The 20,334-nt window shown below is 36.2% G+C and overlaps 1 protein-coding gene across 1 annotated transcript; it reads right to left on the bottom strand.

The window, feature by feature from the left end:
* Positions 1 to 937: 937 nt before the first annotated feature.
* LOC114754219 (vegetative cell wall protein gp1-like) lies at positions 938 to 1,363 on the bottom strand. Its single transcript, XM_028942999.1, has one exon. It carries the CDS (start codon positions 1,361 to 1,363, stop codon positions 938 to 940), a length of 426 nt encoding a protein of 141 aa, XP_028798832.1.
* Positions 1,364 to 20,334: the final 18,971 nt, after the last annotated feature.

The raw sequence follows: 20,334 nt of genomic DNA, 5'->3' as shown, positions 1-20,334 counted from the left end.
TTGATCGAATAAGTGATCGATAAAAGGCTGATCGATAATGTTACCAATAAAGAGATTTATTCTTGTAAAATAAAAGAATTGGTTTATCGATCATGTTATGTGAAAACAAGGTAAACATAAAGTGTGGTGATTGATAATATTATCGATAATTTGATTATCAATCTGGTGATCGAAGAGCCTCGAACTAGTAATGATGTGCTGATTATTGATCATGCAATCGATAATTTGCTGATCGATCAGGTGATCGATAAGCCACTGAAGTAAATACCTGTACGTAAAGTTATAAGGTAGTGTTCGATCATATTATCGATAAATGGTTGATCGATAATGTGATCGATAAATGGCGACAAAAGCAAAACACAGAATGAGTAAAGCGCATTACCATTTATCTGTCTTCTCATCGATAATCGGTTTATCGATCATGTGATCGATAAATACCTATCAAATTTGTATCTCGATATTCGATCATCCTGATTATCAATCAAGTGATCGATAATTTATTCCAGATTTTCATACACTACTAAGTTAAGAATGATCGATCAATTGATTGATCAACACATTATCTAACACGTTATCGATCAAAGTTTCTGCTGAGTTTACTTAATTGAACAGAGATATTATCTATCAGCTTATCGATAAAACCTTGATCGATCAACATACTGAAACACAAATTACTTACTTTGTTATCATCAAAACCTTAATCCTAACATTCTCTACCTTTTTGATGATGACAAAACATAGGCAAGAAATACTAACCAAATAACATCCGAATCAGTAAAATTAAAATAGCAGAGGTATTTGATAAATCAAAGTGAGAAAAAAAAAATTACTTTACTGAAGGCCTGAACTGTCAGAATACATCAGTAAGCAAAACTCAGAATACGTAACAGTAGAAAAGCATATCAGTAAGAAGCTAAACATCAGGAAAAAAAAGACTCTAAGCATCAAAATCCTTCTCCCCCTTTTTGTCAGCATCAGATGAGGAAGGGGAAGGAGTAGAGACAGTAAGAATGGACAGGGGAATAGGAAGAGGGGGAAGGTGAGAAAGTGGAGAGAATGGTGGAATATGAAGAGAGGGAACCGGCTGGGGAACAGTGATCAGGGCCAAAGTAGGAGAAGGAGTGGGAGAGGTAGGTGGTATTGGTGGTGAAGTAGAAATAGGAGAAGTGGGTATAGGAGAGGTAGAAGGTCTAAACTCATGATGAGAAGGAGATGGTGGATAATGGAGTAAGTCCTCAAAGCTAAAAGTAGTACTGGGGGCAGAGAAGTTGTTGCAGAGAGAGGCTACCATCCCTTTGAGCTCTCGAATGTCTCTGTCAACATAATCAAATCTTTGAGAAACCTCCTTTTTGAAAACTATCATTGCTTGTCGGTGAAGGTCTAGGATTTTGGAAATGCTCTCAAATTTTCTATTTGAGACTTCCCCATATTCTTGAGCAATGACATAAACTCTCTTCTCAAACTCTTGAAGTTCGGCCTAAAACATCTCCCTGAGAGATCTCTCCATGAATGAGGGTCCAAGGGTATGAGAAGGAGTTGTAGTGGATTTGGCCTCATCCTGAGTCCTAGAGGTGCTGACAGCTGGTTGCTTCCCTTTGTCCTTCTGAGGTACCTTTTGTGGGGGTCTAAAAGGTAGAGGGATCTAAAGGGAATTGAAAGACGACGCGCAGCGGAAACTAAATTTAAAAATCCCTTGCCCGGATCTACCGATCGTGTTTAAGTCAAGTAGTAAGAGGCATTACCTTCGGTGTCCGATTTCTTGGTGGCTCGGTGATTCCGTCGTTCAGGATGCCTTTGCTCGCCTCCTTTGTCGTTCGAAGTCGACAACTCCAATCGGCTTCCTCTACCGGTATCCACACGAATAGCCCTCAATCTCGAACGACGTGCTAGCGTCTTTGTCCGTCTAGGGTTTTCAAAAATCCGTCCTCTCTTCTCACTTTTAGCCGTCCCTTATCTACTTAGTGCTTTCACTCTCACTCACTCAAAACCCTAGCTCCCTAATATCAAATATATAGGATGCTATAGGTATTATGAATGATATTTAATTTTGAAATTAATCCTAAATTAATTCCGAAATTAATTCAATATCAAATATTGCATAATCAGATAAGAGAACAATTAAATAAATACGGTTTATATTAAATCCGTCTCACAGATTTAATTCACCTATTTATTTAATTCAAAAATAAAGATATGATGGAATTAATTTACATAGATCTAATTTATCCTTATAAATTAAATCTAACAATTAATTATCTCTTATATTTATATAATATATATATACGAATTTATATATATATATATATACACGTCCACCCTATATTATTCATTGAATCTGGACATATCTTAGATTCAATGAATCTGGACATCATAACTCGTGTTGGGCTATTTTGTGTGCAACCCTGTAGGCCCATATGAAGTTGGCAGTGGGCCATTAACTATAATGACTCACAAGTCGTAAGCGGTCTCTAGCAAGACATCACGACTACCCAAAACATATGAGGATCATTGAACGATGCAACCTTTCATACAACCATATCATGTCCCTTTTGTCACACGACATTTTGGTCATGGATGAGGCATGGAGAACGTCATCCTCCTATTCATGACTGTTACTTTCTCGATCCCTGAGTAGTCTGAGCATAGAAACGGAACTACCTTTCCATTATAGTATGGCCATACATTTCTCAGACTCACTCATCGAGGGGCCCAGTAATGTCTCTCTATGAATGTGAGGGACAAATTCCATCTTGACCATTCACATTCCTCCGCATGAAAAACCACTAAGCCTGAACATAGTCTTTATGATCACTCGGTCAAAAGTGACTTTTGACTAGGTCAAAGCTAAGCGTTTCTCATGTAGGAATCCCTGATGATCTCAGGTCAAAGGGCACAGTGACATGGTTTGTATATGAGAGAAGCTTATGACTTAACCCATGCAGCTCTCTCATAGCGGGTCGGTCCAACACCTTGTACTCTTACATGTGCCTATGACTTTAATTTATATCTCTATATATCTTTAAAGTCATACTGGTCTTATTTCATCTCTGCTCCCACATAGATGACCGACCAGGGATATTTAGGATAAACCATGAGTTATCCAAGGATAGTCATCACAGTAAACATGCAAATAATATGATAACGTAATTAATAAATTCATAAATCAACAATGTTCATAGCACAATTTCCAACAGGATCCTCATCTTGTGCAGTTGTGTAATCTCAAAGGCAGGAACCTTTGTCTTGGACTCTCCAGGCTCAAAAGGGGTAATGTTATTTGCCTGTAGGATGTATGTGGCCAACTGAGGGTAGGGGATTGGTGTAGACTTGGATTTGTTAAGAACAAATCCTTTATCTCATTATAGATCAAAGCCCCTACATTAATCGTTTCTCCACTGATTACCTGAGCTAGTAGCAAATAATCATCTTGAGTTAAGTGTGAAAAGCTCCCTGATTTGTTGATCATACTCCTTGAATAGATATAGTGGATTATTCTATAATAATCACACATCTGTTTAGGTGGGAAATTTAGCTCACCGGGGTAGTCATCACTTTGGATCAAAATCTTATAAGCCTTAATTTCATTCATATCTCCCCCTCTCACCGAATCTTGAGTTCCCAGCAATTCATTAATCTTAGTATCAGTAAGGTGGAAGGTTCTACCTCTAAGTTTGACCCTTAAATAGTCATTTACCAGATTTTCTGCTCATCATATTCTTCTACTGATTCCATATTACAGTAGAACCTTTTAATCACTTCAGGACAAAATTCTCCACCAATTATCAGCCAGTTTGAATAATATTCCAGGGGATCACTCAAGTCCAAATTAATCTGAGTATTTTTCTTTAAACTTTCAGTATCCACAGATACAACAGGACAAAATCTTCGGTTTGCGAAATCTGCATTAAACTTAGCCGAATTCACGTCTTTATCTAGGTTTCCAACTAATAACTCAAAAAAATCAGATGGAATACCTTCAGAGGGAATTTGTCGTGCCATACCTTCACTGGCTCTCTGCTTTTTCTGTCTTGATTGCTTGGCAATGGGAATTCTCAATGCGGTCTCCACAGCTTTCTGAACTGAGGCTCCGTCATCTGACTCGGTTTTTGATTCCTCAGTGACTACTGGTAGCTTGGATTTGGACCGGGGAGATTTTCTTGGAGGAATGGGTTACTTTTCGGTTTGACTTTCTCAGATTTTCAGGACACCTCTTTTCTTGGATGATTCTTCCCTCACTTTCGGTCTATATCGCTTCCTAGTGCCCGAGGGAGTAGTGTCACTCGATTGGACTTGTTTCTCAGAGCTTTCTTCCCTTTCCACATTCTGCTGTTTCACTCACACCATTTTGGAGGTACCGACAGATTTTAGAGAAATTAATCGATTGAAAGAAAGTATTTTGAGTTTGGTGGTAGTCGAAAAGGTGATAGAGATGGATTCGAGTGGATGGGTGACTGGAAATTTAATGGAATAATGATTTTGGACCGTTGCTAGAAATAGGGGAGTAATTTTGATCGAGTTAGGGTTCGATAACTAATGGGGGGTTTTCAAAATTTTAACGTTGTAAAGTTCAAAATTATCGATCATCGGATGATCGATCACGTGTTCGATAAATATGAAGAACACATAAGAATACTGAAGACAATTATCGATCACGTTATCGAACAATAAATTATCGAACATGTTATCGATAAAGTTGGTAGAGGAAATACGTACCTGGTCTTTTTGTAACATTCCATTTTTTTACCTTTATCTTATTATAGGATTTAGGTTATATGGGTGAGATTAATTCATAATACTTAATATTAAAGCTTATTGAATAAATTGTAAATCATAGTTTCTGTGATATACATATAAATTATAAATAAAAAATAAAAATTATATTTAAAAAAATTAATTAAAAAAATATATATATAAAATAAAAAGGCAAGTGGGTGGCACGTGGGCCACCCACTGCCAGCAGGAAGAAGGGGGGCTAAGACCCCATTAGACCTTGGCTTTAAAAAAAAAATTGAATTGAAAATTGGAATGATATGGTGGATCACGTGACCCACTATTATTTCCCCTCCCTTCGTCTGCTTTTCCCCTTCCCTTTCCGCTTCGTTCTTTCCTCTGGTCCGCATCCACGCCGCGCCGCGACAATGAGTGGGTGCGAGAGGTAGTTTGAGTGTGTGAGAAAGGAAGGGCTCTACTTGGGTACATATAAGATATTTAGGTGAGCTATTTTCATCCTACTATTTTTATTTAGCTTTTTCTTTTTATTTCTGTAAGTTTATGGCTGAAAATAAAGTTTATTAGGGCTTGTTAGGTTTTTAATTTTTAAGGTTTCTAACTCATTTTGATGATATTAATGGAGCTTATGGGGTTAGAATAGAAGCCTTATGACTTAGATTTTTAGTTGATGGTTGATTTGAGGCAATGTGAGTTAGGGATTGGTTGGGAAATTGTGATTTGTATTAATGATGATATTAATTTCAAAATTTATCTCTTAGTTGAGTTCACTTGAGGTTATATTGAGGATCCAATGCTTAAACTTTGAGGATTGTTGTTGAAATAGTAATGTTGATGATTCTTGGAGAGACATTAATTAGTGGAAGTTGGGTGTTTGGAGGAAATTGAGGAAAATATTCTAAGTTATTGATTATAATGAGTGGGAAATGATTAATGGAAGAAGGGAATAGGATTTTAATAATGATTGAAGGCATAGTTGATATATGGTTATTTTTCTAAGAGTTAAAGTAAGCACTTTTTGGAGATTTTTAGATGATTTGAAGGAAATATTCTTATTAATGATGTGAATGAGAGAAATAGAGTTGGGAAGTATTAGGAATTGTCACTTGGAGGAATAGATGAATTATTATTTTTCTAAAGATAATTTTTTAAGCAAGCCAATTATGGGGATTTAGTTAATAAACTATTTTAATGCTATATTAATTAGTCTTTTTATTAATATATGTTTATAAACTTATTGTTGTAGAGTGAGCTTGGTTTGGGCTCTTGGGTCTTGAATCCTCCTACTTTTAGTTCTTGTGTCAAGAACTTGAGGTAACCACTTTCTAATTTACCTTGTATGCTTGTTGATGTGACTATAAGCATGTGTTGATATTATAAATGTTCTCAATATGTGTTATGGTGGTTTTTGTATGAAAAGTAATTTATATATCTATATCAAGATTTATGTTTTGATAAATTTATTAGTTAAGTGGGCATGAATTATTTCATCTTATGAATATCTTGTTGATGTTAAACAAACTTGATTATTGAATATGAGAATACTTTATGGATATGAAATTGTGTGGAATTGGATGGTTGGATTGAGCTGTGTTGGTTGTGCTGAAATGTAGTTGTGGGAGGTCTGATTATTTATACCACGTGGTATAGCCGCTACTTGGCACCCAGTGGTTGGCATTAACATTCTTAGGGCCCTCGGTATCACCCTTCCTTTGGCCGGGTCAAGGGTCAGCCCAAGGGACATGACACCTTTCCATATTCCAAGGAAAGGGAACCCATGGTCCGATATGAGCTCTGTAACTTTTGGCCGAGTTACACCTCATTATTGGAGAGCTTGGTGCAGTCTTGTAAAAGAGACGAATCCTGTTATGTGTGAATAGCCCATGGGTTCTGTCAGAGGTTACAAGGAGGTTATAAGGATGGTTGATGAAGTCCTATGCATGCAAGTTACTTTTTGAATTATTATATATTGTTTTCTGTAAAGATGTTTAACTTATATGTTATTTGAAATTGTACTTTGCCCGCTTAGCTATCTTGTAATCACTCCCTGGATACTTGTTGAATTGGAATTGTGGTTACTGGGTCAATTTGACTCACCCCGTGGTTATTTAACATTTTTCAGGCGAGGGTTCAGGTGTTGGTCCCAAGGGGAAGGTGTCCGAGGCTTGAGTTTTCCTTTCCACTCTGTATAGCCTCTATTTTGATATACATGTTTGTGACTGATGTATATTGCCAAACTTTAGGGCCTTTTTGGTTATACTTAGCATAATCATAGCTTTTCCGCTGCATTCTAGACTTGTACTATTGGGCGGAGCCCTTTTTGGTCATATGTGATCGTTATTTTGATTGCAATTGATAATGGGCAGTAGTGGTAGTTATTTTGGTGGACTTCAATGTCCTAGCCCATTTACAATTGGTCTTAATTGTAGTTGAGATTCCAGAGTATTGCTGATGGATTTGATATATACATGGAAAATCAAATGTTGATCCTTTCTGATTTGATTAACTATCTTTACTATTCTAGAACAGTAGCTACTACCTCGTTAAAGATTTGAATTGTTATTGACTATGGTAGATTTCTATTTGATTAGGTTTGTCCTTCCTACCATGGTTAGCCTTTTAAAGCAATTATCGTTTTGAAAATGTTTATTTACCTTGAATTACGAGGGGGGGTTGTTACACTTTTGATCAATCATTTGATCGATAATCTGTTTATCGATTAATGCTTACCAAAGTTTGAATAAAGTGTCGCAAAAGACTTGCCCCTCCTGATCGATGTTCTGATCGATAATCCATTTATCGATCAGCTTATCGATAATCATCATTATGAATCTCTTCTTTTTCTTCACATGCTACATTTATCGATCAGGTGATCGATAAATTACTTCTTTACGGCTTCATGATTATCGATCTCTTGTTCGATCATTCCATACTCTGTTTACCTCTGTTTTTCTTTGACAAAACAGAGCTTCTTGCAAAACAAATTTCTATCCACTCCGATGCTTAAGTTAGTCATTTAATCATTAAAACATTAAATTTAAAGATTCAAATTTGAGACATAATATGAGATTTCTCACAACTCATTGGGATTTACCATTCCCAATTCTCTTCGAAAGAAGTTGAACTTCTGTTGATCTAGAGGCTTCATGAAGATGTCAGCTATTTGATATTCAGTGGGGATGAATTCTACCTTTACATCTTTCTTTTGAACATGATCCTGAATGAAATGATGTCGAACATCGATATGCTTAGTTCAGGCATGATGGATTGGATTCTTGGACAGACTTATCGTACTCGTGTTATCACATAGGATTGGAATCTCTCATAAGTTGATTCCTAGATCCTGTAGTTGTTGCTTTAACCATAGAATCTGAGCACAACAGCTAGCAATGGCCACATATTCTGATTCTGTTGAGGAGATTGCCATAGTATTCTGCTTTTTGCTTGACCACGAGACAAGGTACCCTCCGAAAAATTGACATTGTCTACTGGTGCTTTTTCTGTCTATCTTATATCCTCCATGATCTGCGTCTGAGTATCCCATTAAATATTCTGCTCCCTTCTTTGGATACCAGATTCCCAAATTTTGAGTTCCGATAAGGTATCTGAGAATTCTCTTGATAGCTTCTTCATGTGACTCTTTTGGAGCTGATTGATATCTTGCGCACATTCCCACACTGAATTGAATATCTGGTATACTAATAGTGAGATATAGTAATGAGCGAATCATTCCTCTATATCTGGTCAGATTCACGTCCTTGCCGTTTTCGTTTGCATCTAGCGAGATGGTTGAGCTCATAGGAGTTTTTACACTTTTGGCATTTTCTAATCCATATTTTTTTAGCAACTCCTTCAGATACTTCGTCTGGGATATAAATATGGCATTTTTCTTTTACTTGATTTGTAATCCCAAAAAGAAATTCAGCTCTCCTATCATCGACATTTTGAACTCTCCCTGTATTAACTTAGCAAAATCTTGACAAAGATCTTCCTTAGTAGCTCCGAAAATAATGTCATCCACATAGATTTGAACAACCAAAAGATCTTTCCTACTTCTTTTGATGAAAAGAGTAGCATCTACCTTGTCTCTTTCAAATCCTTTTTCTATCAAAAAATTGCTAAGTCGTTCATACCAAGCTCTAGGAGCTTGTTTTAAACCATATAAAGCCTTTTTCACTTTATAAACGTGATCAGGAAAGTTTGAATCTTCAAAACCAGGAGGTTGTTCGATAAAAAATTCTTCTAAAATATAGCCGTTCAAAAATGCACTTTTAACATCCATTTGATATAATTTGAAATCTTTAATGCAAGCAAAGGCTAAGAGTACTCGTATGGCCTCCAATCTAGCTACTGGAGCATAAGTTTCTTCATAATCAATGCCTTCTTCTTGATTATATCCTCTAGCTACCAATCTGGCTTTATTTTGACGATTTGTGCAGACTCATCAAGCTTATTTTTGAATACCCATTTGGTTCCTATGACCGGATGATCATTAGGTCTGGGTACCAGTTCCTAAACTTGGTTGCTCTCAAATTGGTTAAGCTCTTCCTGTATTGCGACTATCCAGAATTCATTGGATAAGGCCTCGTCAACATTGGTAGGTTCAATATGGGATATGAATGCAGAGAAGCGCACTTCATTGAACACTTGTCTATGGGTTTTGACCCCTTCATTGACTTTACCAATGACTTGTTCCAATAGATGGTCTTGGTTATGTCTCCAAGCCTTAAGCTGCTCTAAATTTTCTTGTGAAGAAGGTTCATTTAAATCATTTTTGTTTTCTGAATATTCTTCTGAAGGTAATTTGTTTGAAGACTTGTTCAAGTCCAGTTTTTGAAAATTTTGAACGATCTTAGCATCATCATCTAGAGGTTTTGCAATCGGTTCGGTTTCAGCAAACACAACATGAATTGATTCTTCAATTGTAAAAGTATTTTTGTTGAAAACCCTATAAGCTTTACTACGATTAGAGTAACCAAGAAATAAACCTTCATCAGCTTTAGGATCAAATTTACCCAGATTCTCTTTGTTGTTGTTGTGAATGTAGCATTTACTCCCGAAGATCCTTAGATAAGCCAGGTTAGGCTTTCTTCCTTTGTATAGCTCATATAGTGTTTTCCCAAGTAGCATTCTAATGTAGGCTCTATTGGAGATTTAGCAAGCCGTGCTCATAGCTTCTGCCCAAAACACTTGTGAAATTCCTTTCTCTTTCAGTATTACCCTTACCATTTCTGTGAGCACTCTGTTTTTCCGTTCAACAATACCGTTTTGTTGGGGAGTTCTTAGTGCTGAAAAATTGTGATCAATTCCATGCTCGTCACAGTAGTTTGCAAATTCATTGTTTTCAAATTCTCCTCTGTGATTAGACCGTCCCTTGGAGCTCTTAGCTTTATATTCAACTCTTCTTTCTTTAATGGCAGATCGTCTTTACTTGTTACTAAGCATTCTTCGGAATCAAAGATCACCTGGTTGTTTTTGTCGGTACTCTAACTAACGCTGAGTAGATTGTGACACAGACCTTCCACGTAGTATACATCTTCAACTTTCATTCCTTTGTTACTTCCTATCTCTTCGATTCCAATAATTCTTCTGGATTGATTGCCACCGAAACTTACTTTGCCTCTGTCTTTTGGTTTGAGTGATGTAAACTTCTCATATCACTCGTCATGTGTCTGGAACATCCACTATCGATGTACCATTTGTTCGTTCTGGATGTTTTGAGGCATACCTACAAAAACACAATCATGTTTTAGGTACCCATACCTTCTTGGGTCCTTTTTGGTTAGTATGAGTTGTCCTAGGCACATAAGTACATTTGGGTACCCATTTTAATATCCCGTAAATTCCTTTCTTCTTGTGATAACAAGAAGAGGTTGTATGACCTTTACAGTTGCAATAAGAGCAAAGTGCAAACGGATTAGAGGAATGAATGGTATTTCTAAAGAATGTAAGATACGATCGACCACTACTCTTCTTCTTTCCCTTCGTTTTGTCCTGAACAGGATCATATCCTATTTCAGTTTTATCCATCGAACACCATTGAGCTCCCAAAATCACTTTGAGCATTTCACTACCCTTAGTGAATTTTTCTAAGGTTTTTGTGAAATCCTCGGCCTTCTTTTTGTTCTTTTCACATTCCATGCATACTGGAGGCAGGACTACATTGTCTTCAGGCTTCGTTTGCTGTTCTTCCAGGAACTTTATTCTTTTCTTGGAGCTTACCAAGTCCTTTACAATTCTTACTAATTCTAAATGTAATGCATTATATTCAGACTGTAATTCATCATAAGAGGGTTCAGAAGTGATTACCTCATTTGTCTCTGATTCTTCGTCTTCCTGGGCCATGAGACAGATGTTGGTGGTTTCTTCATCATCACTTTCTTCTTCTTCTTCTTCTAAAGAATTGTCGCCCTAGATTGATGTGACAAAGGCTTTCTTTTTTCTAAATCTTTCTTTCTTCTTTTCTTTGTCCTTCATCTTGGATAGTTGGGGACACTCTGCTTTGATGTGTCCTGGTTTCATGCATTCAAAGCAGATGATCAGTTCTTTTGACTCATTTTGAGATGTTGAGATTCTGTGTTTTGACTGGAACTTCCTTCCAGCTATGCTCTTGTAGAATTTCTTGAATCTTCTGATGATAAGACCCATTTCATCATCCTCCAGGTCTTCTTCGTTGTCATCTTCGCTCTCTTGAGTTTTAAGAGCGATACTTTTGTGATTTTTCTCATTCATCTCCTTTTTGCATCTTTGCTTGCTCTCATATTCTGCAAGGCTTCCAAAAGCGCTGCAACAGAGCCAATTGATTCTCCCTTTGTTTCTTCAATTGCTATTACCTTCGGCTCCCATTCTTTTGTGAGACCACTTAAAATTTTTCTCGCTTGGTTCTCCTGGCTATACTTCTTTCCGAGTGCCGTGAGATGATTTATGAGATGCGAGAATCTGACTTCTATGTCTCGGACATTCTCTCCATCCTTCATTCTAAATAGCTCGAATTCTATGGTGAGAGTGTTGATTTTACTCTATTTTACACCGATGGTCCCTTTGTGAGCTATCTCCAGTGCTTCCCACATTTCTTTCATGGTTTCTAGGCTGGAAACTTAGAAGTATTCTCGTTGGCTCAGTGCACAAGTAAGTATGTTGATGGCTTTGTCGTTTAGGGTCACCAACTTTCTGTGTTCTTCATCGAACTCACTAGGACTCTTGCGTACTTGCTATCCGTCTACGGTTTTCATAGGGACGTAGTTACCATGCTCTATCACATCCCATAATCCATACTCAGTCGCCTTGATGAAGATTTTCATCCTCATCTTCCAGAAGGTATAGTGTTCACCATTGAAGCCTGGCGGTTTGGACGTTGAAGGCCCCTCAGGTAGCACACTGTCTCTAAATCCTGCCATGGGATCTCTCTTCGGACTGTTAAGTCTTTACTGAAGAGACCTGCTCTGATATCAAATGTTAGTGGCAGTCTCACCCAAGAGGGGGGTGAATTAGGTGAGTTATAAAACTTTGCAAAACTAAAACTAAGAACTATCAGAAACAAAGAGTGTGAGTTTAGAAAGATTTCACCGTAGAGAGGAAGACACGAGATTTATACTGGTACGGTCTCAACCACTTGACCTACGTCCAGCCCTTAGAACACCTCTAAGTATTTCACGATGTTCTAAGATTGATCTGGCTCTTGGCACCTTAGTACAGTAATTGAGACTCTCAATCACTCCCTCTTACTTCCCGTAAGGTTACAAACCCACTCAAGAGTCCACACTCTTGAGTATCACACAAGACGTGATTAATGAAGAGTAAGTAAACTCTCTTACAGAGTGAATAAATGATAATCACTAACGCTTGATGTTATGGAAGAACAGAGTATTGAATGCAACAGTAAATAATCAACAGAGGGTAGCTCGTGTATTCAATCTGTTCATTTAATGCTTCTTCGCGCCTTTTATAGTTGAGGTCATTTAGTAACTGTTAGATGGAAGAGCTTCTAGCCGTTGAGAGTTGAAAGAGAGCCTTTGTTATCGTTCGCCTTGGGGTTCTCAATCAAAATTTTATCCAAGCTATGCAGTATAGTGCAAACTCGGGTCGTTTCACTTTTGGGAGCCTTTATTAATTACCTAAGCTAGACTAAATGCCATGCAATGCAATGAAATGGGGTTTTGGGTGTTTTTAAGACTTAAATGAATGGTGCCTAAACTAAATGCAATGAAAACAAACCTAAGATACTATATTTTTGGTGTTTTAAGATAATAATGATGGAATGGAAATGAATGATAGGAAATCTCTTGAAAATGGCTTTGATGGCAATCATAGTTCACTTAAAATATTGGGAGTTTCACAAATCATTAGGTTTTCTTAATAACAACCTCAATAACTCATTGAGTCCAAAGCTTACATTAATGAACTCATTAATGAAAACTTTGTTAAGCTTCCCTAATGTGTAATTTTGGAATGATCATGCAATTGGCTTAATGAAACACACAATCAACTCAGTACCCAAACACAACTATGCACGATAAGAGAGAATCATGAGAGTTACAATAAGCATATATGCAACTACATATATTTAAGCACAAAGTTCAACGTCAATCAATCCAAATTACAAATGTAATCATTAACCAATAATTACAGTATCAGTCCCAAGTTCCTAACTAAGAAATTACAACTCCTAGACCTAGAAAGCCATAAATCATAGCTAAAAATTGCAAACTGAAACTAAACTCCCCTTTGAAGTCTAAAAACTCATGCCACACCATCATTCTTCAAGAGTTGATAAACCCTAGCCCTCCATAGCTTCAAGAAAAGCTCCAACTGAAGTGAATCCGTCAGCCATGATAGCTGGGAGTAGAAGGAAATGAGATGGAGTGAAGGAAAGATGAAGGAAATGGATGGGGAAGAAGATGGAGGTGGAGAGGCAAGAGGATGGGAGAATAGAGGTGTTGTAGGAGATGGAATGGAGTGTCTGGTCGAAAATAGGGTTTCTAAGGGTTTTTGGGGTCCATCTGGGTCGGATCATATGATTAGAAGCTCCATTTTCGCGTTCTGATCCGGATCTGGCGTTGCTGATACGAAGAGTTCGCCACGGCAAAGGAAATCCTTCGCCGTGGCGAAGCATGCCCGAGAGGAGCTCCGCCTAATCTTGTGATTTCGCCGCGGTGAAGCTGTAAGTTGGCCGCGGCGAACTCTGCCCGAGAGATTACTAGTGAGATTTCAATTTGGCGCCGCGGCGAAGAGAATCTTCGCCGCGGCGAACTCTATTAGTGCTGATACTCTGATCTTGTGTTGTGTCATCCTGTCACACCTTACTATAATATTGACTTAGGTTCCTTTTCAAAATCATTTTTGACCACATTGTATGGTCTTGGGCTCATGTTTTACCATAAAAACGCTAATTTTCGGATTTTTACTGTTCATCGGGTAAAAATCCAGTTTTTCTGGCCCAACTTCAAAAATTCATAACTTATTCTACAAAAATCCAATTGGGGTGATTCAAAATTCTACTTAAAGCTCTTTAAGTCCTATTTCAAGGAAAAATACTCTCATTGTCTAATTATTTATGAGAAAGCGTCAGGTTTTTAAGAAAACAACACTATGCATTTGCCAAAACCCTGATGTCCAGATTCTGACCATTAACTTTGAAAAATCATTATAAATTGTATAATGGGCCATTCTTAATGTATTAGCTATCAATTTAAAGCTCAGGATGTCATCTTTCATCATGCCAAATTTCACGATTTAACACGTTTGGGAACATAACCAAAAAGTCATGTGAACCGGTCAGGGTCAGTGTGCTTCCAGCACTGTTAGTTTAATATTTACATAACCAAAATAAGCTCACGAATTTTGTGGCTAAACTCCACAAATCAACCTTCAATCTGCAGCTTCCCTTTTGAAGATTTAGGCCCTAAAATGTTACATGATTCTTGGGGGATGAGATTTTTCGAAATCCCAGTAGTAAATTAACCAACTATATCACCAAGCAAGCATCATTATTATGCATGATCACATTAGCTACTATGGATGAACTAACATGCTTATCATTTGGCAAACTCAATCATGCAAAGGCTAAAGCAAGATACTATAAAGAGCAGCCACATAACAATCAAGAGAGCTCAATCACAATAATAGCAATTAACCATACAATAATCAACAATGCTAGTTAGTGGTAGTAGCTAGGTTTAACTTACTACCTTGCTTCAAAAGTCTTAGCCTTTCTTCCTTCTCCTCTTTCCCTTGGCAAATATCAAATCCTAACCATGTGATTCAACAAAAATGGCAGCAAGAATCATTATCTAACCATGAAAAAGCAAGAACATACATCAAAATGATTCTTGAACCATAAAGTTCCCTCCTTTGTTCACTAGTTTTAGATTTGGTTCTCTTTAACCCTAAAAATCACTCCTTGACTTGTTTCTACATGGATTTTCATGTAGATTCCAAAAATAGGCTTATATTTGTGAAAATAAAACTGATTCTTTCAGCCACAAACTGACCAAACCACTAGAGGTTTTGACCCAAAATTTTCAGCTTTGCTTTTAGGCTTCCAACACTTGTTTCTTTTAGTCTACCCTACACCATTCCTCATTTTAAGCATCATGGAAGCCTTAAAACAATGAAAAGCTCATCCTAGGGTCCAGTTCTTCACTTGGCCGAAAATAACTCTCACAACAACAACCATGAAAAATGCTTTAAAATCACTTAAACTCACTTGCCAATACTAGGATCTAGCTTGTGTTGTTGTGTCTTAGCAAGTGTTATGATCAAAAATTCTTTCCCCTTTTTATTAATCAGTTTGGTCCACATTAAGAGAGGGAAGAGACAGATTTTAAACCATAAAAATTAAAGAAACCAAAGCAAGAACACTTCTAGGACCAAGATCTAACCTTGAAACCTTGCTAGGATGATCAAAAGTGCTCCCTTTCTCCTTGTTTCCTCTCAAACTCTCTCTTTTTCTCTATTTTTCTCCCTTGCACGAAATGAACATCTGAAAATGGGGAGAGAAGAGTTTGATTAAGGCTTCAAAATATCCCAACCACCTTCTTTAATGATAGTCCAAGTGTCATTACCCTACTAAGTCTTGATTCCTCTCTCTTAATTAACATAATTCCAAATGAAATTATTTACTAAAGTCAAAATCCTCTCCATTCATGGAATGACACTTGGCTAATTCAAATCTTCTCCTTCAAGAGCTTGACACATGGCTCAATAGGATCCCTTGGATTTGCAAGACACCAATCTTGCTTTATCGGTATACTTTAGGCTCTGAGTTTAACTTCTTTTTTATAATTACAATAACTTAGTCTCTGTAATTATTTTCTATCAGATCCTTAATTTATTCTCCTCATTATTGTCTTCCCAAATTAATTTCCTAATATTTAAATAAAAAGGAAAATTAATTTCCTAATATTTAAATAAAAAGGAAAATTAATTTCCTTCTCTTTAGGGATTTTTCCACTTTTCACATTTATTTGGAAAAATCTTGGACACTTGAGGGTTTCCATTTAATTCCATAATTCCTTATAATTCCTTGGGATCTCATAGGAATTTTATTCCTCTTAAAATATTTATTTGGAATTTTCCAAATAAAATCCCTCAATTAGCCTAAATCACCCTTAAATTCTCTTATAATTTCTCTAAGGGTAATTTGGTCATAAAACCAACTTTATAATTTCATATAACTCTCAAAGGATATTATCCCTATTTTTCCTTAATTTTCCATGGCTCGAAAATATTTTTCCTTATTTACATTTGACCAATTTTCTTTAATTAGTCAATTTCCTATAATTGGCTTGGAAAATTACTGTAATTATTTTCCACCAAAATTCTTTGACTTTTCCTTATTACTTTTAATCCTCAATAATTTGAGAATATTTCTTGTCTCCAATTATCATAATACTGGATGTGACACATCCTTTGGTCTTTGATCTTGGCTCCAATTCTCAATTGTCCTACAATAAAAAGCAACAATTTGAAGCATCAATTGTCCTAGAAATCAACTGAATACAATTAATAACCAATTATGACAATCTTAACCTCAAAAAGACACTAACTCAAAGCAAGGACTCTTAATCTAAATTAAGCACAATTATCATCAAAAGGAGCCAAAATCTATGATAAATACCCTTAAAATGATATGAAATAACATAGAATAATTGGGCTAAATCAAGAGTCCGGTTGCGTGTTTTTCCAGTTGCAACGGTTTTCACCATTAATGCTTCTGACAAGGTAGGTTACAGGCTATTTGGACAACCGCTGGAGAGCCGTTGGGATTTTCTTCGTAATCTGCAAAAATATATTGATTCAATAAGTTTTTCTCTGTAGAGTAAGATCAAAAGTAGAACTGAACAAATGATAAAATGAATACTCATAGTTTACGGTTAGAATCAATCAGTTGTTAAATATGCTGGATAATAACTGAACGTGCTTGATCGAAGTGATGGTCAATTACTACTTGATCGATCAGGTGATCGATTATTCTGAGTGAAAGCTTTTGAAACGGATAACTAAGATTATCGATCAAGTAATGGATTAATAGTTTATCGATCAAATGATTGATAAAAGGAGATAGTGACATCATATTGGTATGCATAGAAAAGGAAGATCAAGGTCACTTTTGGTTTTGAAACTTTTTAAATAGTGAATTAAGACATTTATGAAGGCTGAGAAAAGCTCGAATGAAATAGATGATACATTTTGAAAAACGTGGAGACTAGTTAAAGTTTAAACTGAAATCGCCTCATGATCGAACACTTGTTGATTGATCAGGTTATCGATAAACAAAGTGTTATAAAAATAAATTTTGAATCACTAATTTTCGAACACTTTATCGATAAATAGATGATGGATAACCTTATCGATAATCAATAAGCAAAAGTATATTTAGTGAAAACACAGGCTATGTAGGTTGATCGAATAGGTGATTGATAAAAGGCTGATTGATAATGTTATCGATAAAGAGATTTATTCTTGTAAAATAAAAGAGTTGATTTATCGATCATGTTATGTGAAAACAAGGTAAACATAAAGTGTGGTGATTGATAATATTATCGATAATCTGATTATCGATCCGGTGATCGAAGAGCCTCGAACCAATAATAATGTGCTGATTATCGATCATGCGATCGATAATTTGCTGATCTATCAAGTGATCGATAAGCCACTAAAGTAAATACCTGCACGCAAAGTTATGAGGCAGTGTTCGATCATATTATCGATAAATGGCTAATCGATAATGTGATCGATAAATGGCGACAAAAGCAAAACACAGAATGAGTAAAGCGCATTACCATTTATCTGTCTTCTCATCGATAATCGATTTATCGATCATGTGATCGATAAATACCTATCAAATTTGTATCCTGATATTCGATCATCCAGATTATCGATCAAGTGATCGATAATTTATTCCAGATTTTCATACACTACTAAGTTAAGAATGATCGATCAACACATTATCTAACACGTTATCGATCAAAGTTTCTACTGAGTTTACTTAATTGAATAGAGATATTATCTATCAGCTTATCGATAAAACCTTGATCGACCAGATGATCGATCAACATACTAAAACACAAATTACTTACTTTGTTATCATCAAAACCTTAATCCTAACATCATATGAGTCATATGTCTCAACATCATTTATCCATATGTCGATCAATTCGTGTATCAATAGTTACAGGTACATGTTTATATCATTTCCCGGTGCTTTCTTGCCAGGAATGATCATGGAAAGGAAAAAAGAGCTCTATTTCATGCACATCTAAGGTGGTAGATTGTATGGAATGAACACCACCAGCCAGATACTATAGCTTGTGCTCATATTTCTGAAGGGATTAAAACCATCGGTTACCAACACAAGATGTACATTTCTAGGATCACCGACAAAGTCTGGAAATTTCCCATCAAACATTTTCCACACCTTTGAATCTTATGGGTGTCTTAACCTACTATCTGGATTTTTCTCAGTCACATGCCACCTCATGTGCTTAGTCATTTTTGATGAAATATATATTCTTTGCAACCGTGGTTTCAAAGAAAAGTATCTAACAAAATAATGTATTAAGAAGTTCAAATATTGAATATTTAGAGATAGAACAAGTAACACATTATAATGAATTGTATTGAGCGTTTCAAATATCAAATATTTAGAGACGGAACAAGTAACACATTATAATGAATTGTACCTAAGAATTTTGATTGGTTTCTTCTTATGCTTTTTCCCCTTCCATGACTTATAGCGAGATGTCTTACATCTCGTACAAATCTCCTTGTTTGCATCATCTCCCTAGTACAACATACAGTCATTTGGGCATGCATTTATCTTCTTGTAGTTCAAGCCAAGCTTGTTAATAATCTTCTTTGCTTCATAAAAAAATGGAGGAAATTCAGCTTAAGGGAAAGCATCTCCCAGTAATTCCAATAGCATGGACATCACCTTGTTAGTCATACCACACAAGCATTTGACATGATAAAGCTTCACCAAGAATGATCACTTAGAATACTTTGTGCACCCAGAATAAAGAGGCTTATCAGCTTCATTCATGAGGTCAAAAAATTCCTGGGCAGTTTTGTTTCTAAGGAACTCTGGTTGAGGCCCCTCTACTTTATCTTTATTGAGATCCTCACTTTCGTGAATGCCAAAAACATCACGCGTAGCATCGTTCACAACATCAGCTTCTTCTGCTTAAACTCCCATCCATGAAACAATTGGAACTGACTCAGCAAACATATCTGGTCATTCCCCATGTAGTTGCCAAAATACATACTCTCGTGAGAAGGGCTTAAATATCAAATGCTCTCTAACAATATCTCTTGGATGCCACTTCTTGAAATTACATTTAGGATATGGACACTAAATCTTATCGTTTATAGCGGCATTGGCAAAAGCAAAATCCAATAAATAGTTTAGACTAGCCAAGTATTGCGGATTCGACTAGTACAAGTTGATCCACAACCTATCCATCACTAATATTGCTCAAATTTCATAAACATATGAGATGAAAAGCTCAAAGGGAAGTTAAAATGAATTTCAGATGAAGTTCTTCAGCTTATAAAGGAAGCTGCCAACAAATAGATAAGGGTCAATATTTTGTAGTGGTTATTAACCGCTAGAAATTTCTAGCATTTATATACATTTTCTAACAGGTAGAACCACTAGAAATTTGAATTCCAAAGAATTTTCTAGTGGTTTGTAACTACTAGAAATGTTTAGGTGGGAGGAAAATTTGAATTTGCTAATGGCAAGATTTTTCTAGCAGTTTGTAACCACTAGAAATGTGGAGGTGGGAGGAAAATTTGAATTTCAAAGTGTAACAATAAGAAATTTAACAACTAGAAGTTGTCAGCTAGGGTTTAAAATTTCTTGTAACCTTTGTAGCGGTTTGTAACCATTACAAATTTCATCTGCGTAAGAAAAAAGTAACAAATAAAAAAAAAGAATGAGTGACTAATAATAAAATTAAACAGCTATGGTTTTAAATAAATAAACATAAAATTTAAATAAATATCCATATAAAACATAACATAATAAAATCCAAATAAAATCCAATACAATAGAAGGGCGTAAATTAGGGGTGAGGGGCAGAAACAGCATCATTGTGATCGTCG

Source organism: Neltuma alba, unplaced genomic scaffold, assembly GCF_004799145.2.
Source record: "Neltuma alba isolate B1F8T4 unplaced genomic scaffold, ASM479914v2 tig00010114_pilon, whole genome shotgun sequence".
NCBI lineage: Eukaryota > Viridiplantae > Streptophyta > Magnoliopsida > Fabales > Fabaceae > Neltuma > Neltuma alba.
Note: the sequence above shows the minus strand (reverse complement) of the source record. Positions and strands in the feature narration are given on the sequence as shown.

Bases quoted from the DNA above. Each gene is read 5' to 3' on its own strand.
- LOC114754219 (XM_028942999.1), bottom strand. From the start codon at position 1,363: ATGATAGTTTTCAAAAAGGAGGTTTCTCAAAGATTTGATTATGTTGAC.